This window comes from Triturus cristatus, chromosome 6, assembly GCF_964204655.1.
Source record: "Triturus cristatus chromosome 6, aTriCri1.1, whole genome shotgun sequence".
Lineage (NCBI taxonomy): Eukaryota > Metazoa > Chordata > Amphibia > Caudata > Salamandridae > Triturus > Triturus cristatus.
This window is the reverse complement of record NC_140589.1, coordinates 700,602,695-700,628,951: the sequence shown is the minus strand read 5'-3', so window position 1 is coordinate 700,628,951 and position 26,257 is coordinate 700,602,695. Positions and strand designations below refer to the sequence as shown.

General features: G+C 43.1%; 1 protein-coding gene across 2 annotated transcripts in view; it reads right to left on the bottom strand.

Annotated features, from left to right (window-relative positions):
• The window catches only part of ASCC3 (activating signal cointegrator 1 complex subunit 3), a 2,113,369-nt gene that overhangs the window by 501,578 nt on the left and 1,585,534 nt on the right, over positions 1–26,257 (bottom strand). For both annotated transcript variants that reach the window (XM_085611187.1, XM_085611188.1), the window contains exons 17-18: positions 21,006–21,125; positions 4,935–5,099 (exon numbers count right to left, since the gene is read on the bottom strand). In XM_085611187.1, coding sequence (XP_085467313.1) covers positions 4,935–5,099; positions 21,006–21,125 — 285 coding nt within the window. The remainder of the gene's footprint in view (positions 1–4,934; positions 5,100–21,005; positions 21,126–26,257) is intronic.

Here is a 26,257-nt window from a genome sequence, read left to right as displayed (position 1 = left end):
CAGGTAAACACAGAAGGGCCACAGAGATAGCCCGTAAACATTCCCACTGCAAGGTCTTGCTGGGCCTATAACAAAACAAACAACAACACATCTGAACAGCTGGCTTGCAGGGGGTTGATATAATAAGACTACACCAGGCAACAAACGTCTACCAGCACTCAGCGTAGATGGACTTCATCAACAACATTGGGCTGTACGGATAACATCGACTACTGCAGCCAGCAGGCCGAAAGCATTTACTTGTTTCAACTCAATCTCCACACATGGAGATGTAGGGTGCAGAGTCTCGGGTGTAAGACTTTCACTTTTCTGCTAGGACAGGAGCTCCTCCTGAAGTGGTTGTAGGCTCTGATAGCAAATTCTCCTGCTCAGGAGCTCTGGGTACCATATGGCCCTAACCCAATCAAGAGTTATTCACGCCCTCACCATCCACTGAAGCCCCTGCCTTGCACAGAGTTGTCATCAATTATGTAATTTCAGATGCTTTAGTGAGTTTATCAATCATGTCATGGAACATGTCATGAGTGACGTAATATACGAGGTAATTAGCAGTGCACAGCCAGGGTGTGCACTATAGTTTCTTTTTTTAGGGTATAAGTTACAGATACTTAAGATAACTATAATTGGTGAATTTCAGTGATTTTGTTAATTTAAGATGGTATGTTTTAACTAACAATTTCAACTTATTATAACGTCCCTTGCAGGTTTGTTTGTGTATAGTAAGATATAATTACAATTCCTAACCATAACATCACCTTAACCTTTATTTTTTTTTTCAGTGAATTTCTATGTTTTTTAAACATAAAGTAAGCAGTTCATCGCCATACGTGGCGTGGGGTTCGGCACAGGGCAGGGTCTGTGTCCAGGCCAGCACCCAACCTCCTGCCGTGAATAGCCTAAGAAATTGGGTTATTAGTTGTGCAGAATGTGAGGCTTTCTCAAGTAATAGGTCCATAATTGTCTCCATTCTGGGAACCAAGCACCCCAGAGCACTTGATTCTCTCAGGGTAGTGAAGCAAAGCAGTCCAAGGCCTACTCAGACGAAGTGGTGTAGGCTAGTAATCACCATTCGCAGGCACGCAATATTAACACTCAATAAATCATTGTCCTGTCAGCAGTTTTTCTTTAGAAAAGTACATCTATTAAACACACAGCAGGCATCTTGCTCCCAGTACCCACTACGTCGGACACACACTCGACCCCGTCTTCTCATCCAGCAAGGACATCGCCTTCAGCCACGCCACCGGACTCCACTGGACGGACCACAGCTGCGTCCACTTCAGCTTCAGAAGGACCACGACCCACCACCACCAACAACAGGCTGCACGCAGAAGCTGGAACAAGATCACAGCCGACCAGCTCGCGACCTCCCTGAGCAAGAACCCACCCACCAGCGCAACGAACCCCAGCCAAGCGGCCACCAACCTCACGAAGTGGATCAGCGACTGCGCTGACGACCTCGCCCCCCTGAGGACCCCGCCCAACAGACCCGGCAGCAAGAAAGCCCCATGGTTCACCGAAGAACTCAAGAGCTCCAAGAAGAACTGCCGAGCCCTCGAGAGAACCTGGCGCAGAGACCCAACACCGGAAAACATGACGGCCCTCAAGCTCGCCACCCGAAAACACCACCAACTCATCCACGCAACCAAGAAAACTGCATTCAAGGAACGACTGGACAACAACGCACACAACAGCAAGGAACTCTTCAACATCGTTAAAGAGCTCTCCAACCCCAACGCCGGAAACAACGACATCACCCCTTCGCAAGACCTCTGCAACTCCCTCGCCTCCTACTTCCACAACAAGATCGCGGACATACACAACAGCTTCAGCACTCAACCGACGCACGCCACGACCGAACCAGCACCCCCCATCGCCACCCTCCACGCCTGGACCCAGATCAGCACCGAAGACACCGTCCGCACAATGAACTCCATCCACTCCGGATCTCCGACCGACCCGTGCCCTCACCACGTCTTCAACAAGGCCGATGCTGTCATCGCACCCCACCTGCGGGACATCATCAACACCTCCTTCGACACCGCTACCTTCCCGGAGAGCTGGAAGCACGCCGAACTCAACGCTCTACTAAAGAAGCCATCAGCCGACCCCACCGACCTCAAGAACTACCGCCCCATCTCGCTGCTCCCGTTCCCTGCAAAAGTCATCGAGAAGACCGTCAACAAGCAGCTGGCCGCCTTCCTCGAGACGAACGGATCCCTAGACCTCTCACAGTCTGGCTTCCGGGCCAACCACAGCACCGAGACCGCCCTGATCGCAGCCACCGATGACATCCGAGCCCTGCTTGACAACGGAGAAACAGCAGCCCTCATCCTCCTAGACCTCTCCGCGGCCTTCGACACTGTCTGCCACCGCACACTTGTGCAGCGACTCCGCAACGTCGGAATCCTGGAGAAGGCACTGGAGTGGATCATCTCCTTCCTCGCCGGAAGGACACAGAGAGTTCGCCTCCCCCCGTTCAGATCTGAAGCCACCGAAGTCATCTGCGGCGTTCCTCAAGGCTCCTCGCTCAGTCCAACCCTCTTCAACGTCTACATGAGCCCCCTCGCAGACATCGCACGCCAGCACAACCTCAACATCATCTCCTACGCCGACGACACCCAGCTGATCCTCTCCCTCACCAACGACCCCGCCACCGCCAGAGCCAACCTCCACGAAGGGATGAAAGAGGTAGCCGAATGGATGAAGAACAGCCGCCTGAAACTGAACTCGGACAAGACGGAAGTCCTCATCCTGGGATCCTCACCCTCCGCCTGGGACGACTCCTGGTGGCCCCCCGCCCTAGGCAGCGCACCCAAACCAACAGACCACGCACGCAACCTAGGCTTCATCCTGGACTCCTCTCTCTCCATGACCAGACAAGTCAACGCCGTCTCCTCGTCGTGCTTCAACATCCTGCGCATGCTACGAAAGATCTTCCGGTGGATCCCCACCGAGACCAGGAAGACGGTCACCCAGGCCCTCGTCACCAGCCGTCTGGACTACGGCAACTCCCTCTACGCAGGAACCACCGCCAAACTCCAGAAGAGACTACAGCGGATCCAGAACGCCTCAGCACGACTCATCCTGGACATCCCCCGTCGCAGCCACATCTCCAAACACCTGAGAGACCTGCACTGGCTCCCGGTCAACAAGAGAATCACCTTCCGACTCCTCACCCACGCACACAAAGCCCTACACAACCAAGGCCCAGGATACCTCAACAGCCGCCTCAACTTCTACGCTCCCAAATGCCAGCTTCGATCGACCGCCCACGCCCTCGCCACCGTCCCCCGAATCCGAAGAGCCACCACAGGGGGACGGTCCTTCTCCTACCTCGCCGCCAAGACATGGAACTCCCTCCCGACCCACCTCCACCTGACCCAGGACCACCTCACCTTCAGGAAGCAGCTCAAGACCTGGCTGTTCGAGCAGTAGCGGACCCCCTCCCCTAGCGCCTTGAGACCCTCTGGGTGAGTAGTGCGCTATATAAATGCATTGATTGATTTATTGATGGAGTACCTATAGGCAAGGTGCTGTAACAATTGCAGAAAAATACAGCCATTTGTTTAAACAGGAGGAATTTAAACTGAAGAAACATGCTTTATACAACATTAAGACATAATTGGCTTAATTGAAAGTAGAGAAAAACATTAGACTTTATGTTTCATGGAAATATTTTTCTTCCCTTTAAATTTTTCTCATTTAGAAACATAATTTGCTCTCATGTGCCAATATGAGTTGGCAAGGACCTGTATTTAAGAATTAAATACCTCAGTGCTTCAGTTCTTCCCCACTGTGTCTCAGCGTGGGTCATAAATCTGACTGAGCACTGCTCATTATCAGGCACTGCTATCTGCAGTCTGGTGATAATAATGTAAAATAAACACATCCTTACCTTTGAAAAGAAAATGTGACTCTGTGCTTATTTAAAAATGAGCTCAAGCCTGCAAGCTACTCTGAAGGTGTCTGTGAGCTACTGGTAGCTTGTGATCGACTGGCTGGAGACACCTGCGTTAAGTAAAGCAGGTCTATTGGCTTAGCCAAGGAGTCATTATGACAGTATAATAAGACAAGCCTATTGGCTTTGTCAATGGTCACTACATCACTATATAAGGCAAATCTATTATCTTTTTCAAGGGGTTATAACAACAATAATATAAGGCAAGCTTACTGGCTTTGTACAAGGGTCACCACATTAAAAGACGATAAACACATGTTAAAAATCACCATTGTAGTCACTGGAACCAATAACCAGGTTTAAAAACAATCATTATTGTCAATAAAGCAGTGCAATGCCACTTAGCAATACACTGTTAATAAAGCCTTTAAAATCAACTTTATAAGTCTGAATCTTTCTTTAACACATTGAGACCACATAAAATGCCACCAGAGAACCAAACACTAGAGGCCCTTGCACTCACAGGCTATACAACTAAAGGTTCAGCCTTAGGAGTGCTTTAAAATTGAGGAAGTGTCCTCAGGTCATCATTTCGCAAACCTGGGAAACATAACATTAATGTATAAATCCTTTCTGCACTCCCTGCTGCCCCCACCTATACTTAAGTTTGATGTTGGTGGTGCTCTTGGCCTTCTGGGGCCACCACAGAGTGAAACTTTATGTAAATTAGGCCCTGCAGGGCATTATGGGGTGGTTCCTCAGCAGAGCAGCGAATGTTTGATTAGCGGCTCTACCGCTGTTTTCAGGAGAGCCTCGCTTGCCAAGTAAGCAGCTTTGCCCCGCAGTTCTTTCCCTTGTGTTTGAGTTTTTATGGGAGTATTTTTGGATCAGCACGGGGAGCCTGCCATCGGAATAGATAACTGTGATCAGCACATTTCCTAAGGTAGAAGCAATTTGCACTGCACTGCAAAATCATGCTGTCAAATCACTTGACACGCTGTCCATAAAACACACCGGATAAATTGATTAGTACCTCAATGGTATTGTATTTGATGTAGTAGTGGCTGGCTGTTCGTCCCATGTCTGTTGAAGAAAAAAATCCAGTTCTCTCCTCAAAACGAATCATGCGTGCTTTGTCTAGTTTCCGCCCAACTTCTATTACCAACTGTTCTCTATGTTTTTCAAGCAAAGGATCCATCTAGAGACAGAAAACACAATATTAGAAGACGAGAAATTATAAAATCCCTATTCATTCGTGGTAATGTTAAAATCAATAGTGCTGGGATTATTCTTTCAAAATAATTTACCACACTGCATGTGTCAGGTTCTTGAATTTTGGGTTCTTAAAAAGAAACATGCAAACCTTTCCTACTTGGGCAAAGTTACTGACATTTCAGGCTGGCTATATAAGCAATAGAACATAATAATGGTTCAGATTTCCGCATGGATTTATAATCAGGAGAACATACTGAACACTGATCATAAATGTTAATTCGAATTCATTTTCTAGAGCACTCGATTACCTTGGTGCCAGTTAATGGCAGAGCAGAAGAACAGGAAGTAAAGCCAAAGAGGATACACAGTGTTAAATAATCTGGTTTTCAGAACTTTCCTGAACGCTAGTACGTTGGGCGACTCCTTGATGTGCAGCGAAAGCGCTTTCCAAGCCTTTGTGGATCCCGGCACAAAGCTTCCACCTTCCCAGGCAGCCATCTTGAACCTGGGGACAACTGCGAATTTGGCAGAGGCCGAGCGTAAGGTCCTACCTGGGGAGTACCATTTGAAACTGTGTTGTAAGAAATCTGGACCTAGATCATGAAGTGGTTTGTAAGGAATGCAGAGCGCTTCTTTCAAAGTAATTCTCTCTGGTATAGGGAGCCAGTGCAGTTTTTTTACTGACTTGGACACACAGTGATATTTTGGAATCTTCAGGAGATGTCAGGCTGCAGCATTTTGCAGAGTTTCCAATGTATTCAGTATGTATTGGTGTGCAGAGAGACGTAGGCCATTACAGCAGTCTCACTTTGCCATTACCAGTCATGGGACAAGTGTTTTCAGAAGGTTCATTCGAATGTATGGTAATATCTTTTTAATTGGCCTGAGGATGAAAAAGGCAGATGAGTTCACCGCATTGACTTGATCGGTGTAGCTCAGTTTGTCATCAATAGTTTTTGTAATCATGAAATATATTTCAATTACAAAATAAAGTGTGTGCGTGTTTTCTTTTTTGGAGGGGGGCAACTTGTATGTGGCTCTCAATTTAGGGAATCACAGTAGAACAAAATGTACAGTCTCTTGCAGTCTACTGCAAGTTTACAACAACGGTCACATTTTTACTAGGTATGCATACTTTGCATGCAGTGTTTAGTTTAGACTCTACAAATTCTATTTATGATGAGATGAGAGAAGCAACTCAGAAGTTAAAGGCAAGGGTGCTTTAAATAGGCCTTTAGACTAGAGAGAACCGATTGGGTAGTAGAGTTTCAAGGTACGGTGCGATGAAAAACAGCTCAGATCGTATGGTGAAGCACTCAATTTAGAGGTCAGATGGTGCAATACAATACAACCCGTCATTAACCCATGGCACACCACTAAGCAAAAACCAAAGAGCAATGCGCCTGAGATAAAACTGAGGTTTCAACACACTGTGTAACCCTAACCCTATGGAGGGAATCTGATGCTGTGTTACGGAGGGCTGAGGCACAACAGATAATCAAGGTAAGGGCCCTCAAGTGTTTGGGTGGTTAACTTCAATAATTCCTGGGTTATTAACATGTAATGAGATTATTTTCTATTCGTATGACTAAGGAATATAATAGGTATGTACAGTCCACATTCTTTCCTGACGTGGCCTTTTGCTATACCTAGACTTGTACTCCTGTGGTATGTATGAGAAGCAGTACATGTACATAATCTGTTATAAATTCTCTCTTTGGGTATAAAGATACAAATCTTAGTTGTGCCATCATACAGTTGCTTAAGATTTCCCCTAAAATGTGCTTTCACTGAATAATGTGTTACTGTATGGTCTTTTGTGATTCACTCCAGAGCACCGCCTCTACTTGGTGACTGGCTATCTGGTGCGTCAGGATTATCTCTTGTCCAACCGTGCTTTCTTTGGCCTTCCTTTCAACCGTTGCATGTATCCTTTCACCAGTATCAACTTAGATAGAGGCCAATCCTTTCCTTCTTCTACGGCGACTTTATTTTTACTCATTGGAGACAAAATTAAAGTAATACCCGAAGACAATCATAGACTTATTTTTGCCCTATGAAATGCATAGCCAGTTTGTATATAAAGAAACAGCGCACTTGCACTAATGTATTGGCCCCCTTTGGTCTGTTTTGAATACATACACTGGCACAAGACAGCTTTTGCACCTAACTGGATTGCATATGCTTTCAGTTCTGGATGTACTGCTCACATAGAGTATTTCCTGTCATCAAATTTAAAATGTCCAGTTGTGTTTTTAGCATCCACTCGCCTGATCTTTCAACTCTATGGCTAACCCCGTCACTGTGGATAACATGCAGGATTTTTATACCAGAGGTAAGAAATCCCCTCTCCCTCTTTTATTTTAAAAATCTAGATTAGTATCCCCCCAAAAATGGCCTTATTTATTAAACACGATCTCGTCATACTCCATGTTTATTGGCAGAAATTTCCCTCTTCCCCCATATACCTTCTAATGTAATTTACACTAGCGAGAAACTAGGACTACAGCACTGAGGCCCGCGATTACCTGTGAAATAACACGCATCACCGTACACACGTTTATAACTACTTTTGGGCGCTTTATTGAAATTTCTAGTGACATTTTTCCCTTTTCTACAGTCATGATACCCCATATAAATAAACTATACACTTTGTACTCAGACAAGCATATATGGAGGGTCAGACGTACTTTACACCCTCTTCTAGTCTAGGTGTTTCTTCTAAAGCCTGTTTTTTTCTTTTTCTAACTTTATATTTTCATTTGATAATTGGTTTTGTGTCACTTTGGACATAAGGAGACACATTTTAAGCTTGATGTACTCTTGTACGCCTCCTGAGTGACTACTGAATCATGTGAGTGCGTGATTTGTTTGTTGTAGAAAAATGTATTTTGCATTCTACTGGAATTAAATGTCAGACTTCAAATCAGATTCAATATTACACACCTTTTTATCGATTTGTAAATATGTTGATCCTAGATGTCGTAACATTTGTGTTCATTCTGAAGCCTAATCTGGATCGAAAATGAGGTAAACATATTGTAACAAACTCCAGGACCAACTTTAAAACATGAACTTTATTTTAGGTATTTATCTAATTTCCAATCTGCCTGATCCAGATGGCTCGAGATGAAGCTATGATAATTTTGCTTAGATTCTCCTTGGAGGCTGTTGCAGTAGTCTATATCTCACCTCTGTGAGCCACTTGGACTGATAGTCTAACCAATGAATGATCTTATTTAATCTTCTCATCATAAGTAGAGGTTATTTAGTGCATCGTTACCACTTTTAAAGTCCCAAAGTGTTTTCAAAATCTGAGCAGCCTTTGGCATTATGATGTACCTACTGACTGAAACTTAAGTCAATTAGTATGTCGACATTTTACATTTTATTAGTGTTCATTTTTTTTTAAAGAGGAGAGTCTTATTGGATAGTGGGCAGCAAGAATGGAGTAGATTTGTGTATTATTTAGTAATGTTTATATTGGATTGTGCAAGGCTACATCCTGTTGTGAATCTGAGTGGACCTCAATGTGCATGGATAAATGTGCCTAAGAGCCATGCTTCTTTTCTGTCTGCCCGTGTACGTCGCTGTGTGCACCAACACACTGTGTTACCCTAATAGTCAGAGACGTTTTAAGGCATGGGCACTTTCCAAAGGGCCCCCTGAGAAAATGAACTTTGTTAACATTTAATTTAGTATTGTTTTGCATGTGGACTTGAATTAGCTGTAAATGGTTAATAAAAACCAAATTTGTTATGTAACAAGGGCCCCCAAATTCTGTTTTGCCTGGGTCCCCCAAAATCCTTAAAATGACACTGCTAGTAGTAAACACTGCAAACCAACAAGCTGGCAAATATGCAAGTAGGACAGAATTGGAAAAAAGAAATAAGATGAGTAGTAAATTTGCTGGCTGAGTAAAGGGGTCTTTTTTTCCATGAATGATAACTGAAGTTTCTGCATAAGATATTTTTGGCACACAAAGCAACTACAACATAAAGGTTGAAAATATCTGATGTGTATGAAGGGTAGAGAAACATGAGTCACCATCAGCACAGACCCCACATGGAAGTTTGTTTAATAAAACAAATATGAAAAAATGAATAAAAAAATCACAAGCGTTTACGTTTGTCCCAGTGGCGTTGTAGTTCAGAAAGTCTATGAAAAATATATAATGTAATAATAAAGCAGAAACTGGGATGCCAGTTTGCTACTTATGTTTCTAAATGCCCTCATCTGACTGAGAGAATGACCCCAACGTTTATGTTTTTGTGTATGGTCACAATGTTATCATAATTAAAATGTACTTTTATAAAAGTTGCATATGTCTGTCGAATAAATATTAAAAAGAAAAGTAGTAGTAGTAAGTCTATTAAGACATATGTCCATAAAACAAATATCAACATCATAAAACATTTAACAATAACACAAACCATCATTCCAATATAACATCATGAAAAGCACATCCTTGATGTTTAATATGTTTAAAAACCTTTTACGAGTGAATAAATAATAAGGACAATCAATATGAACATGGCAGATAGTACATTTCCTTTTTTTTTTTAAACGTTTACATATCCATTATCCCTTATCCCATTGTGCCATTCAGAGAGGGAAAACACTGGATTACAGCCAAACAGCATGGTAAGTAAATCTAGGCCCATTTTGGGATTCAGAAACTGTCAGGTAGAGGAAAACCAAGAGTGTTGACTATAATTATTACGGAGGGTTTCTTAGAAAAATATTTCATATACAATGTTTAGGAGGCAGTAGAGGAGGATTCTCAGAGTAAAGTTATTTGGACATAGAACCCATGTACTTATTGTACTAATAGTACTATAAATAGTTGTAATATCATAGCCTATTTTGATAAGGCTTGTGGTCCATTACCTTTCACCTATGAGAATCTTTTCCCAGCATAATTTCGAAATGTTTGATGCTTCTTCACATAAGGACAAATTATTAAGGAAGCTTAAAAGACGTGCGCCTGCCATGATGTACCAAGATGTGAGATTAAATTCTCGCCATATACTTTGAACCATGGTACTATTAGGCAAGTCAAACACATATTTTAACACTTTACTCTCTACAGCCTCTCAAATATTCTTGGCTTCTAACAACAAAATCTCTGCTCCATACTAGGCCACAGGCGGAATTTTACTTGAAAATTCTTTCATAAGCGGAGCTAGTGAAAATTCCCCTGTATGTGTGGTTAAAGTTTGGTAAACACTCTGTTTGTAACAGGTCTCTTGCCCAAATTGTTTTCATATGGTCGACCCATTTCAGGTTATTTGAAAACAAACCTAGATATTTATATGAATTGACCACCTCAATTGACTTTTCATCCCCAAAAACATTTTGGTGTAGTTACATTTCTCCCAAAGATCACGTTAGTCTTTTCTAGATTTTTTTTTTTTTAAGTTTCCCTACAATGTAGTGATAGAGCATTAAATTTCCTCTGCAGGCCTATCACTGTATGATCCAGTAAACCTAAATCATCAGCATAAAGAAAACAAGGGATATGCTGGGACCCCGCCTTCGCTGAGAAAGACCGGTTGCATTTTAAAACTCCTGGCACACTTGAGACAAAGACTGAAAAGAGAAGGTGCTGGTACACAACCTTGGCATAGGCTGTTCATTATACTGTGTCCTAGATAACCACCTGAAGGGTTTATTTCTACCTGTACCCAGTTTGCCATATGCAATGACTGTATGAAAAATAGAAGATCAAGAGGTATTTTCCAGCCTCTTAGCTTCTCCCAGAGTTGCCTTCATTCCACTGTGTCATAGGCTGTGCAGAAGTCCACAAAACAACTGTACAGCCTCTGATTTACTTCTAGATATTTCTTAATATCCCAGAGAGCTAAGCAGTGATCGGTGGTGGAATGCCCCTTCCGGAATCCCTCCCTGTTCAATCAGCTGAAGGTTATTTCTTCGGGTCAGATAACATTTTTTTTAAAAACCTTTTCGGAAATATCCAGAATACTGATTCATCTATAATTTGAAGGAAGGCTTCCATCACCTTTCTTCAATATTGGTTTAGCTAAAGAGTCCTTTCATAGATCAGGGAATAGTCCAGATTCAGCAATCCATTTAAACAAATTTAAGAATAAATCTGCCCACCATTTGCTTTTAGATTTAATGATGATGGCAGATGTATTGCCTGGACCTGCAGCTCTATTCAATTTCAGGGATGAAATTGTTGATATGATTGTTTCCTGAAGTAATCAATCATATTGGATGGTATCAGTTGGAAGATCTGGTGGAAGAATCTGTAAGATCGGAGAGTGATACAAGTTATTAAATTAATAAAAAGAAAAGTTATGCACGCAGATGTGTAGCTCACCCTATGAAGGCACACTTTCAGAACATGTTAAAACACCAAACCTTCTAATCTTTGTAAAAGGCTAAAAGTAAAGGTGTCCCGGGCCTAGGCATGAATTCGTTTTAGGCTTATCTGCTTGGAGGACTGAACTCTATAGTTTGTGAGAAGATGAGAAGTTGAGCTGCCAACAATCTTCGCTTTTGCATTTCTAATATTTTAATAATTTAGAATGTTGGTCTCTACCTTTTTTCCTGGCAGGGAATGAATTCAAATGCATTATCAACCATTTCCATGAAAGTATGTCCTAAACATGGGTCAGAATCTGTCTCTCTCAAGTTTCATAGAGAGTTCTTCAGGTATATGTGATGCTTTCACAGTGAACTGTCTGACCCTTGTACACCGTCTATTTCTGGTTTACCTTTTTTTTATTTTTTATTTTTTTATTAATCAGGAAAATAACAATGAAACTAAATATATATACATGATTCAGAGTAACAGTAAATTAAGATGCATGGATTTTCTTAGAGCTTCACAGATAAGGATTTCCTTTATACATTCCTACTCTATCAGGGGACCCCATATTTGTAATCCCCCTTTCCTAGCTCTGCTTCCCTTACATTTATATAATGCATTTTCTAAATTAAATATGTGGTGCAGTCTGGCATACCATGCTTGATAAGTCGGGGGATCTTCGTCCTTCCATTTTGAAGCAATCATTAAACGAAAAGTTGCTGTAGCGGCAAAGCAGAAATAAATTTGAGGTGTTTCTAGTTGTAAAGTCTCGTCGTAGCCAAGTAAGATTAAAGTTGAAGTTAATGGAACCACCCGCCCCAAAACATTATGCAGAAATGTTTCAATCCCCTGTTTAACCAAACCCAGTTTGAAACACTGAGCGAACATATGGGCCATATCAGCCGGGCCTTGCCCACATCTTGGACATTTATCAGTCTCCCTTTTCCCCCATGCCCAGAGTTTAGCAGGTGTAAAATATAATCTAAAGACTGTTTTGAAATGCTGAGCCTTGAGGTTAGCAGATAAAAGAACCTTCTTAGACAATTCCAGGGATCTACATAGATCCACATCTTGATTTCCCAATTTGTCCGCCCACTTGCTTTCCATTTTAGCTATATCATCATGACTAGCTTCCATAATCATTATATATAGCTCTTTTAGTTGGGGCTTTTTAAAGATTAATGTATCTAAGATTGGGAAGCGAGTTTGGTTGGTAAAATGATTGATGGCGGATTTAATTGCCTCCCTGACCTGTATATATTTAAATGGGATTTGAGGGTCAATCCCAAATCGTTCTTGGATCTCGACGAATGACATCATTCCATTTGAATTGACAATGTCTCCGACGTAGTTAATTCCCGCCTGCTCCCACTTACTACCAATTTTATCGTTCAGTGAGGCTGAAAAGAATGACGAGCGCCATAATAATAGATAGCGGTGAATTTTCGGGGTTTTTGACAGTTTACTAGTCTTCTGCCAGACATTCCAGGCTGCCCTGAGGGGTTTGAAGCGAGTTTTCTTGTAGTAGCTCCCCTCTAGTTGTCTAAGTAATAGCCCTGGTGCTAAATCCCCCAGAGCCAGTTCAAAAATGGTAGGTGGTATCTCGATTTCCTGAGGTACTGATATTTGCCTCGGTCTAAATAGGATGGTCATCTGCTGTAGCATGATAGCCCAGTAATAATATAAGACATTTGGGACCGCCAGCCCCCCTCGATTTTGGGGTAGGGTCATTAATTTTAGCGATCTCCTGGCTTTCTTGTATCCCCAAATAAACTGGGAAAAAATCCTCTCTATTTTTTTGATATATAAATTCGGTGGTTCGATAGGTATACAACGTAACAAATATAGTATCTTGGGGAACATTGTCATTTTTATAACATTCGCCCTTCCAATAATAAATGCAAGTTATCCAATCTTTTTAGATCAGCCTCTATTTTCTTAATGAGAGGATCTGCATTAATATCCCAGATTGATCCAACATCTGCTGCAATAGAGATACCTAGATACATAGCTGCCTCCGTCCTCCTAGGGTCCTGCCAAGTAATCGCCTTGGAGCACACAATTGTAGTTTTGTCAGTATTCAGCCCATACCCCGATTGCTTCCCAAATTCACAGGCAAGAGTTTCAATCCTTGCTATAGCCGCCTGGGGATCCGAAGTGATTACCGCGATGTCATCAGCGTAAGCTAGGACATTAGTGTTAAACCCTCTGACCACTACCGGTTTAATTATCTGGTCATTTAATATTGTTCTGATAAACGGATCTATATATAGTGCAAAGAGGATTGGAGAGCATGGGCAGCCCTGCCTTGTACCTCTAGCAATCATAACCTTCTTCGACTCCTGCCCCATCAATAATATTTTCGCATTGGATTGAACATACATGGCTCTTAGGGCTGTTAAGATGCGTGGTCCAAAGCCGTTTAGTCTTAGATTTTGCCAAAGATATGCCCACTCTACTTGATCGAACGCTTTTTTAGCGTCCAATAGGATTAAGGACATCTGTTGCCCAGAGATCTCTGCGATGTTAAATAGAGAGATTACCCTTTGGATGTGATCCGTTGTGCCTCTCCCCGGGATGAAACCGTGTTGCCACGGGCTTACCAAAGAGTCAATTATCTTGGATAACCTACGCGCTAAGATTTTAGAATAAAGCTTTTCATCCGAGTTTATCAGAGTAATCGGTCTATAGGAAGCTGGGTCTTCCATTGCCTTCCCCTTCTTTAAGAAGATAACTATATTAGTCTGTTGCCATGATTTAGGTGGAACTCCTTTTTGCTGTACTGCTAAGAACAAGTCAAGAAGAAGATGGACGAGCTCTCTGTGCAAGATTTTATAGATCTCGATCGGTAGCCCATCCGGGCCTGCCGCCTTCCCTGAAGCCATACTCCCTAGTGCATCGTTGACCTCCTCCAACGTAATATCCGCCTCTAAGTCTTGAATCCACGGCAATAGATCTGAACCTGTGCTTACACTCCCTACTACTGAACCCGTTAGCCTAGAGTTATAAAGATCTTGATAAAAATCTTGAAATATTTCAACTATCTCTTGGGATTCAGTGGCAATAGTGCCGTCTTTTCTTTTCATCCTCGTAATGTGGCTTGCAGCGACCCTTTGTCTGATCCGAAGGGCGAGGTGTTTCCCTGTCCTTTCTCCATATTCATAATGATCTTGGCGACCTGTTTGAAACCTTTCGGCTATGATTTTATTATAGAAACCATTTATTTTAGCCTTGGTGCAAATTACTTTTAATTCGACCTCCGATTGCAGCTGAGTCTGTTTGTGAACAATAGTTGCCATATGTTCTGTTTCATACCGGCTCAGTTCTTTCATGAGTATACTTATTTCCTCCCGCTTTTTCTTCCTGTGATATCCCACAAAACTGATTGTCTCCCCCCTAAATCCTGCTTTGAAAGTGTCCCATACATTTTCCCTTGATGTGCTGTATCTATTGACATCGAAAAACTGTGTAGTCCAGCTTTTGATATGGTCAGTGAAAGCTTTAGTAACCAATAGCTTTTTATCAAAGGTCCATTTTACAGGAGTTTTGATATATTCCGGGATTTCTAAATCCAGTACCAGAGGATTATGATCCGAGAGGACTTTAGGTAATTTCTTAATCTGAGCTTTCCCTAATAAGGGGGTGGACACAAGGAAGTAGTCCAGCCTTACATATTTTCTGTGTGGGCATGAATAATAAGTATACCCTGGGTCTCCTACTTTTTTAATTGGCCATACGTCTGCCAGTCCATGGCTATCTATTAATGTTTGTAGGGCATGAAAAACTTGAGGTTTCCTACCTTGATATCCACCTCTGCCCACCCCATTAACATCAATATGAACATTAAAATCTCCGCAGATAATCAGTGGGGATGGCCAGGAAGCAAGCTCAGTTTCTAGATCTACCAGGACAGCTTTATCGTCTAGATTAGACCCGTAAATAGTGCAGAGCGTGCCGAGGCTGGGAATTAGGGCGATAGCCCACCTACCCCATTTATCTGATAATGTCCGTTTTATAGGGAGAAGCCGGTTAGATACATGGATGGCAACCCCTCTGGTGTTAAAAGTCTGGAATGAGCAGATAGCTAGAGTATAACCAGGAATATTAATAAGATCTCTCTTCTGCCAGGGCATGTGAGTCTCCTGCTGGCATATAATATCCATACCCAGACTGCGGAGCATTTCTGCAGTCCTGCCTCTCTTTACTCGGTCGTTTAATCCCCCAATATTTATAGTACAGAGAGTTAGCTTACCCATCCCTGTATTTTTCCATTATTACCTGCTCTCCCTCTTAAACCATACATTCGATTTTCCTGACATCCAAGCTTGTTTTTAAGACAATGTTCTATTTTCCTGAATTTTTTGTTTTTTATTTCCCCTTCCCTCCCTCCCCCCTCAGCCCCCCCTTCCCCTTTCCCCCCCCCCCGAAAACCACCCCCCCACCTCCCACTCTCCCCCCACCCTGTATCGTGAAACAACAGACCTGTCTAGGTCTGTGGGTGATGAATGGTGAAATATCGCTAGGGTGACATGTACAGAAGAAAAAAAAAAACAATTTATGTCGTTGGTCACCGTCTCCAAACCTCTCCCGACCACTCCCTCATTTAATTTAACCACTTTCTATTTGTTGAGACCGCACCATATTTAGCACCAAATTAATAAACCAAACCATACCCAAATTGTGGCTAGAGGGGGGTAGCTAGAACAAATCTGGTTAAATTCAAGATATTATTCTCTAGCATCAGGCATGTCTCCGACATCCATCTATCAGCGAGCAAACATCAGAGATCAAGTCCCTCCCCTGTCCAAGAATTCTTTGGCCTTAATTTCTGACGTAAAGACTCTAACATGATCCTTCCAAATGACCTTAAGACGGGCCGGATTTAATAAGAAGGCTTGTGCCCCCCTTTCCTGGAACTGGTTAATCATTTGTCGTAGGCGCCATCTTCGCTCCACTGTGGTGTGGCAAAAGTCTGGCCTGGTAAAGAAAGAATACCCATCAGTTGTATATTGTGCATCTGGTCTAGCCTTCTCGAAAACCTTTTGCCTCAAGAGGAAGTTTCCAAAATAGACAAGTATTGCCCGAGGCTTAGCATCGGGGCGAGTTGGCTGGCGCAGATTAAATGGAACTCGGTGCGCCCTCTGGATTTCCTGGGACCAACTCCAACCCTCTAGATCAGGGAAGGTTTCCTTCAACAACCGTACCATAAATTCCCTTACGTCTGATCCTTCTTTTCCTTCCGGAATCCCAAGGAATCGCAGGTTGTTCCTTCTCTGGCGGTTCTCGCTCTCTTCGAGCTTCCATTGGATGTCTACCAGTTGCGCCTCATGCGCTTCCATTTGCCCCTTTGAGCCTGCGAGATCCGCCTCTAATGTAGCAGTTCTAGATTCGACTTCTGTCATCCGATCGCAGATGTTATTACATGTTTTCCCAATTCTTCTAACAGCTCCCTGAAGTTTCCTTGCTACATTTTGTGCTCGTTTGCTCTCCGTTCTAGCTTCCTCCCGATGTGCTACAACACACTGTAGAATTGACTCCAATGTGGGGGGAGGAGGGGAGGTTACTGTCTCCATAGTTGGTTGATTGTTTGATTGTTTGCCATTGCCTACCAGCTGATCCCCAAGGGAATAGTCCCATCGCAATTCGTCTGTCCTGGAGCTCTCTACCCTAGGGGTTCTAGTGACTGCTTTACGAGTGGCTTTACGAGTGGCGGAGGTGTTCTGCTTACTTCTAATTCCATTACTAGAGCCGCTATCCTCCTCACTTGAATCAATGTTAGATCCAGTGTCTGACCCCAATCCAGACCACGTAACATCTGAGAGGGAGTAGAAGTCATTCGCTTCTGAGTCAACATCTTTCTCCCCAGGGGGCCTATGTGCCCTTACAGACCCTTTTGGCTCCTTCACCAACTCCTTTCTCCTAAGGTTTGGCTTTATATGGTGTCCAGCCCCCCCTTGGTTCTCAACCGGGGATTCCTTGGCCTCATCAACCACCTCTTTCGGGGGGCCCCCCTTGTTGACAAGACCTCCTGAGCCCCCCTGGGTGAGCCTATTTGTGTCTTCTTGTTGGGGCAAAATGCCAACAGGGCCCCCCCCAGTAGGCTTAGGAGCAATAGCTATATCCCGGAGAGGCAGCTCATCATTACGCTCCTCTGCGAGGTTAGGGGATAAGTCTGGGCAATCTGGGGAGGAAACATACCGGGTCTTGTGGATCTCCCCCTGTGGTATCCCTCGAGTCGTCTCTCTCTCCTCGAGGCGTGCCATTTCCTCTAGCCCCACCGGTGGCTTACCGATTACTTTTCTGCTTTGAGTGCTTTGAATGCTGGCCCCTGGCTGCTCCTCTGATCGTGTTTCACCATGGGCTCCGCGAAGCAAATCAATTACAGAAACTACGGCCCGCGGTGGCTGGGGCTGCGGGCTGGCGTCCCTCCCCTTCCCGTCTGTGGGATTCTCGATGCGAGGCTTCAGCCTTCGTCCAAGGGTCGTCTCCGGTCCAGGCACCTCTCTCCGCGAGGGATCCTCTGGAGCAACCCGCAGGGTGCCCCCCCTACCCCTTGCGCTGGATTTGGGTGGCATCGTGGCGGAAACTGGAGCACCGCCGTAGAGCCAGCACTGATCCGAAGACCTGGAGAGCTCCCGCCGGAGACCTCCAACCCCTGCAATCAGGATCTCCGTAATCTCAACAAGCGCCGCGATCCACTCCTCCAAACCCGTAACAGTGAATGATATTCCTTTAATGGATATGCTTGCATTCTGGGGGGGTGGGAGGGGGCTAGGGGTGATCATATAGTAAAAATCATGCCACCCTTTTGCGAGAGTCACCAACGACCGCCTCACACGGTCGCCATCTTGCTTCAAGGCTTCCTCCTATTTCTGGTTTACCTGTCACTATTCACTCAAACTTTATTTGAAATATCCCACACTGCCTGTAAATATTTTAGAGCCACTTTGTGGTCATCGGATTTTATTTATTTTTATTTAATGGGACTTTATAATTGATACTGTCATTCATAAACAGTCTATCCTGGCACTGCAGAGAGTCATTTCAGTTCTAGAACTAGAAATAAAAAGTGGGGAATATACGGATTTAATGAGTAAAGAGCCAGGTTTTAAGTAGCTTCCAGAATTTAAGCAGGTCTGACCCCAATCTAATGGAATAAGCACCACAAGCAGGATGGCCAGGATCGTGAAGGAACTCTGCCATTTCTTTAAAATTAACTTCAATTTGCCAGAGGATCTAAGATTATGCACAGGTGTGGATTATGAAAATTTCTCAAAACATAATTTGGAGCAGAGTTTGTGGAAAGCTTTGCGCTGGTTTAAACTGAATTCACTTCCTAGGCCATTGTAGTTGTCTGAGGTGATTGGGCACATGGTTGAATTTTCTGAGCATGAACAGCACTCTATCATTGGCATTCTGCAATCTTTGTAGGCAAGCTATACTTTAAGTCAAGCCCACGTACATAGTCTAATCCAATCTTGATTGAATAGGAGAGTTAGCTATAGTGACTGTCTGTGAAAGGCAAAGTAAAGGAAAACCTCTGTGCAGAGACTTAGGTGAAAAAAGAGGATTTAGTGGCAGATGATTTGGCTGTCAGTTGAAACTTGAAATTCAAGTGTGATACCCAAGTTACAAGCTATTATCGTGATTTGGGGAATTTGCTTAAGGAAGATGGCACTAATGCTCTATTCCGTCAGTTTGGTTGTTAGATGAATAAGAAGTATTTCGCCATACATCTTTGTGTAGTTTCCAATGTGCAAGGATCTGAGATAGAGGCATCCGTGTTGATGGGCAGCCTAATATGAACTTGGAGTCACCTGCTTAGAAGTCAATTCTGAAAGCGAACTTCTGCAGAAGTGTTGCAACAAGATATATGTATAGGTTAAACAGTAAGCGGGAGATTATGGAGCCTTAGAGAATCACCTGTTATCTTCCTGGCAAGAAAGACACAAGCAATGTGAGAACTGTTCCCCCAGTGGATATTAATGCTAAATGGTGTAACAGTATTAAGTAATTAATTGTGTCGTAGGCAGCAGACAGTCCCTAGAGCTTGCTCCTTCACAGTGGACATCCTAACATACCAAATCCACTGCTTAGTTCATCAGATTTGGTAATCACAATCACCCAGTTTCACCCCTTGAAACAGAATCCTACAACAGAATCCTACAACTTGAAGCAATGTGACCATCTAGAACAATTTTTCTTTTAAGATTAAATCTACACTTCTAATTTCCAGGGCAGAACATTGGCCCTGGGTACACTTAGTTTCAATAAAGCATCTCAACTAGAACTTCCTTTAAACAGAAAGACCTACAGTCCACTAAGACTCACTGGAGTTGTACTCTCTATTGTTGAAGAAAGCACCATATTGGGTCAAAGGATTCTTGGTTTGGAAGAACCTACAAGAACGACCTATGGAACAAGTTAAAAAGAAACATCTAAAAGCTTGCCTGCCATCATAGCTAAATTCCGCCACTGGTAACTGCAGCTCTGAACCAGGAGCTAAAGTAAGTGTGTTAATGATAAAGGGTTAGTAGGGCTCCTTGCCATGTCTTCACTCTACTGGGAAAGCGAGACCACACCCGACATAAACAATAACTGCACAGGGCCACAAGTATTTCTTCCTGCACAAAAACTTTCTCCTTGTAATGTAGGCACCCTAGCTCCATGGGGCAAGGGTGCCTGCATTGGCCCTAGGCTGCCTGAAGTGCACCAGCACTATGAGAGAGCAGAAGTGTGCTGTATCTTATCAGATATGGCGCATGCCTGCTATCTACCTTTCACGCAATGCACTTCAGCACAGCAAGTTGCCTTGCTGCCCTCTGTTGTGTGAGAGGTTAGTAATTCAGGCCCACACTGTTTTATATTTCTTAGCCGGAACCTTTGACATTCCCATCAAAACATCAGGTGCCAAAAAAAAATCAGACAGACCATGACCAACAAGACTTCATGGTAGCAGAGTAATGGGAGTATTACTGGTTACCATCTCACAGGTGTCAAAAATATGAGCCGACAGAACGGTAAAATTAATGAATTTTGAGTACAAATGTGTTGAGTTGCATCTGTCATGCTGCACTGCAAGAGGATGAACTTTATCCTGTGAGGTGTCACAAAGGGCTCCTTCTGAGCAAAAGGGAAGTAATAGATTGGCTGAACCAGTGGTATAAACCGCACTTTATTTGGCATTGGTCTGAGGTAATTTATAGGCAGCATCCGAATGTGAGAAATACTCCTTTCTGATGAATGGCAAAACCATGGAACATGTCAGGGGATTTTCTGCACTTGGCTGCTAAAGTAAGCGAAATGTGAGAAAATTGAACTGAATCTACCATAATGCAGTTCAGGAAGACTGGTGCAACATAGAGAGTGCGGCCACAACTGTGAACTATTACTGGTTAACCATCAAGTCTTTCTAATGTCTTTTTAACAGCTAAAAGCCTGGCTCCTGTCAAGAGGTAACTACTGCAAATATTTACCATCGCATTAAGAGAGGATGACAAAACTGAAACAATAAAAAGGTTACTTTTTTCAAATTTAAGACACGTTTTCTACCTGGTAAAGTTTGTGACTGATGCCATACACTAATGGATTTGCCCTCATCCGCACATAAAGGTAAGTGTAGCTTAGCCACTTCACTGCTTCTTCCACATTAGTTACTGTTCCCAAAGCAATCTGCAAATAAATGGAAAAAATAACATTACAGAGCCGCAGAGCAGTTAAACAAGAAGGTTCAATGGTTACTCATCATTTTTGATACTCACCAGAAACATGATAGAAGGGAAATCAAACAACTGAAATAAGGCTAAATGTTCTATGCCAGAGTATTTATTCTTCTCTCCTTAAATGTCCCTGTGCTATTTGTCTTTGTATACTACTTTACAGTTTGTATTTGTAATTGCATTTTTATAGGACTTACTACCGCTGATGAGGCGTCAAAGCGCTTTACACTAGGCAGCACGCTGCTCCGGAACGGAAAGTTAGTGGTTAGTCTAGTTTAATTAGTTATTGTTAGTTATTGGGATTGGTCTTGTGCGCTCGCGCAGACCATTGAATGCAGTCATTCCAGTTTCTTTATGGTGGACTAAATTATTAATGGATTGGTTAGTTGTGATCATTAGTGGGGGGGTGAACTCATGCACATTGTTAGATTTAGGGGTCTCTAGTTGGCATAGGTAGGTACCTGTGACAAATAAGGACCCTTGCGTCTAGTTTGGGTAAGAGGGTACACTCCTAAAATAACCCCTGCTCACCCACTTGGTAGCTTGGCACGAGCAGGCAGGCTTATCTCAGAGGCAGTGTGTAAAGCATTTGTGAGCACATACAGTAATACAGTGATAACACTACAAATGGACACCACGCAGGTTGTATTATAAAAATACGTATTTTTATATAGACTTAACACAAGACCAAAAGACAAAAATCCACAATACTGTACTCAAAAATAGTCTCTCAAATGTTATAAAATAGCTCAGTTCTCTCAAGTTGTAAATGCGACACTTTACTCTCAATGTACCTTAGATGCGCAACGCAAAGAAAACAAAAGGGTTGCAGGGAAGGTGATGCGTCGGTTCCTTACAGCTGTGCAGGTGAGTTGATGCTCGCTTCCTTACTGTGTGGGGAGTTGATGCGTCGGTTTCTTACTGTTCTCCGGTGCAATGCGACACGCTGGCACCTCGATGCGATACTCTTCTCCGGTGCGATGCGCCAAAATGGCGTCTTGGTTGCGATGCAACAAGGTTGGTGTGATGCATGCACGCCCAACGGCGACTCGATGATCTTTGCAGCTGCGACAGGCCCGGAGACGCGCTTCTCCGGTGATGCGACGATGACCTCTGTGGCAGCGTCCCGCTTCCCCGGCGATGCGCCGCGCTTCGGCGATGCGATGAGGACAGCGGCAGCTCGCTTCCTCAGCGATGCGATGACAGTGGCTGCGGCGACACGCTTCTCGTTGTTACGTCGCGCTTCCAGCTCCCAGCGTCACACAGTCTCTCAGAAAGCCCAGCACAACAGCAGGCACTTCAATTCCCAGCAAGGGAATTCAGGGGGAAGCTGGTTCGTGAAGTCCTGTATCCCTGAGACTTCAGGCAGAAGGCAAGCTCTAGTTCAAGCCCTTGGAGATTCTTCTTCAAGTTGATAGAAAGCACACTCAGTCCTTTTCTGCTCTCTTTGGCAATGAAGCAACCACTGCAGGCCAACCCCAAACACACAGCACAGGGGTAGTCTCCTCCTTCAGCTTCCTGGTTCTTCTCCTCAGCAAAGGTTTGTCTTGATTACCAGAAGTGATCTAAAGTTCTTGGGTCTGGGTCCCAATATTTATACTCCTTTTCTATTTGTTCTCTGAGAGGCCTTTGCCTAGTCCAAACCAGTTCTGGTCTGTCCTGGAGCACTTTGTTGACATGTCTCCTACTTTCCTTTCATAGTGCAGGGCAGGGACATCAGACACACCACAGGAGGTGGAGCCAGCATTGCAGAGGGAAGGCCCAACCCTATTCAGGTCCCAGATGCAACCCCTCCCACTCATCTAGATACAGATCTGTCTATTCAGCCTTGTGCTGACTCATCCTGTCTCCTGGAAACCCCCAGCCCCTGTCACTCAAACTCCAGACAAGGAAAACACAGCCTAGCAGAGGCAGGTTTGGATGGTTAGACAAGAAAATACCTACTTACTTAAAGTGGTATTTTTAAACACAGAATGTTAAAAACAACTTCACTAAAAGATGTATTTTATCATTCTGAGTTCAGGCATACTAAACTCGAATTTCTACCATGTTCCCTGAGTCAGTTAGGATTATAAAATGTAATAATCAAACTGCCTATTCTGGCCTATGGAGAACAGGTAACCTTGCAATAGTGAAAAACGAAAATGGCTGTAATTCACTATCAGGACATGCCACACACATCAGGGCATGTCCTACCTCTTACCTACAATGCACCCTCCCCTTGGGCCTACCATAGGGGTGACTAATACGTATAAAAGGGAAGGTTTAGGGACTGGCAAGTGGGTGTACTTGCCCCGTCAGCATGGCAGTACCCGACTGCACACGGGCTCTGCAATGGCAGACCTGAGACACACTTTACAAGCTGCTCCGGTGGGTGGCACAATCAGTGCTGCAAGCCCACCAGCAGCATTTGATTTACACGCCCTGCACACACACAGTGCACTGTACTAGGGTCTGACAGGTAAACCAATCAAGCCAATCATGGTGTCACTAATTCATACATCAATTCATCATAGGGAGCACTTGCACTGTGGCACTGAACAGCAGTGGCACAGTGCCCAAAGCATCTATAACCAGCAAAAACACATGAGGCAACAGCAAAAAAATGGAAGGGAGACCCACGCCAATGGTGCCAGGTCTAACACACATGGTTAGTGGGATTAATAGATGAGTTAGAGGACATCAAGTATTGTTAGGCTGCATAGGTATGACATCCAAAGGAAGGAGGATAGTTTTTGATTTTGTGAATGGGGTGTGGGCAATTTGCAGAAATACAATAATGGAGAAAAGGCTAAACATGCATGTGTCAGAGTAAGTTGTGCTCAAAGAGAGGAGACATGCAGAAGATGGAAGGGAAGGAGAGGGACATTTGAAAGAGAATAAAAAAAGGATAGCCGAAAAACAGAAGTTTTAATTAAAGATCAGTTTCTAACGCCGGATTTAAGGATCTTAGAGAATATTTCTGAGACAGCATGCAGTTTGAGGATTCAAGAATATACAAAGAAACAACATTATTTATTTGTTACGTTTGCGCTATATTAGGTGCTTTTGATAGGTACTAAAATCAGTTAAATTATCTCTCTGTTGCTAGGCTATGGCTAGATCACCGATCCAGCCAGATCAGTTGACCAGCTCAAGGGTTGAAAGGGGCAAATAATGGCTGGACGCATATGTATCAAGAGCTTTAGGCTGCACTCAATGGGAGCAGTAACTTCAAGATCATACGAGTGTGAAAATATACATGGGAAATGATGTGCACATTGAAAAGGAGATTCTGCAAATGCTGGAGTGGATGTCTTCAGGTATTTATCATCAGGTTTGGCTCACTGTAATAATAGTTTCCTAGAACAGATCCATCGCACATCAATGGATATGCATCAGCATTACCCCATACAAATGGTGCCGTTAGTCTACAAGGATCAGAATGACTTAACTTTTGGATCCGAATAGCAGCTGAAAATGTAGCTAAGGATGGTCAACCCATCTCTTAGCCATGAAATTAGACCATCCATATGTACAAACCTTATGAATGTGGTTTCTCTGGAGACCTGTATAGATACGATTTACTATGTTTAGCGAAAGCTTAGCATACATGCAAATTACAAATCTTTCATTACTGTGTGTCAAGGTGGGCAAACCCAGTAAAATGTAAGTAATGTTCCAATAGCACTTGTTGTTTGTGCTATCATAAGCAGATAGAGCTGGGCAATACTGCTTTTTCCATTTCATTTATTTTCTTATATCCTAAAATATTTCTTGAGATGAAACTCATACAGTGATAAAAAATAACAATAAAACTGTTGGATCTTGATAATAGTTCCAAATCAATAAGCTCTAATAGACTATTATTAAAACATTTCAAAATAAGTTTAGTAAATTGTTATTCGAGGGTAGCCTCAAATCCATTTTAAATAACTGAATTATGAACATAGTGATATAAGATATTTAGCCAAGATAAAGCCTAACCTGGATATAAATAGCAATCTAATATAATAAGAAATTTTGGAGATCAGCTAAAGTATTTTGCACTAGCAAACCCTACAATCTGCAAAATAACCAGGTTTGCGACAGCAAAATGACAATTTTCTATGCTGCCTTCGGCAGATGTCTTCCCAAACGATAAATAAGCCTTTTTTCAAATAAACAGCAGTTTAAGAAACTCAGGCTCTATTTTGAAATAAAAATCCTTTTTTGGAATACGAATGAAGAGATGGAGGTCTGCTGACCCTTGCAAGCCACGATTCGTGTGTTCGACTCAAAATAACTACTTGCCTCATGAATTTAAATTAGGCAGGTCATTCCGCGAACAGGAATTTTGCAATAAGACCTATTAGTACATAAACAACGTAGCAAAATTACATACAGGTCACACAAAATCAGTGTGCAATTTCTACCCACTATTTGCAATCATTTCTTTAGTACATTGAACCCTAACTTAACTAAATAAAGTGTGTGAATATGGCTCTAGGACAGCAGAATATCATTATAATGCAGCATTTTGGATCATGTGCTGTGCCTTACTCCAGGCTTTTCAAAGCATAATGAAATGGAGTCTTAGGTCTCGGTCTGCATAACAGCAAAATATGCACCAACATCAGGGTTCCAAGATGTGCGCATATTATCGCACCGCTTGTTTTTTCAACAGATAAATCTGGCAACATTTGGACAATGGTGAAGGTCACAATCCAAGTTTTTGCACCTCGGAACAGTGGGAAACATACGGTAGCACTCAGTGGGGTGGGAACTATTTTCAGAACGGGGGTTGGAGCTATTTTCATTATGGGGGCACTGCCATCCACATGATGTCACATAATTCATAGGGACTGTGAAAAATCCAAGAGTCACACAAAGAACAAGTGTAGCAAATGAGTCACGCCCATTCAGCAGGAGCGTGGTATGGGTGTATGCAGTATGTAGCCAATGCTGCATTTTGGAGCACGCTGTTGCGATATATTACTGAAGCATGGTGTGGTAGTTCATGGTTTTTACAGATAGCACATCTTCTATTAGAATGGCCAGTAAATCTGCTCAAACGTGTAGTTTTATTGATAGAACTATAAACACACAAATAATGTGTGGGAACAG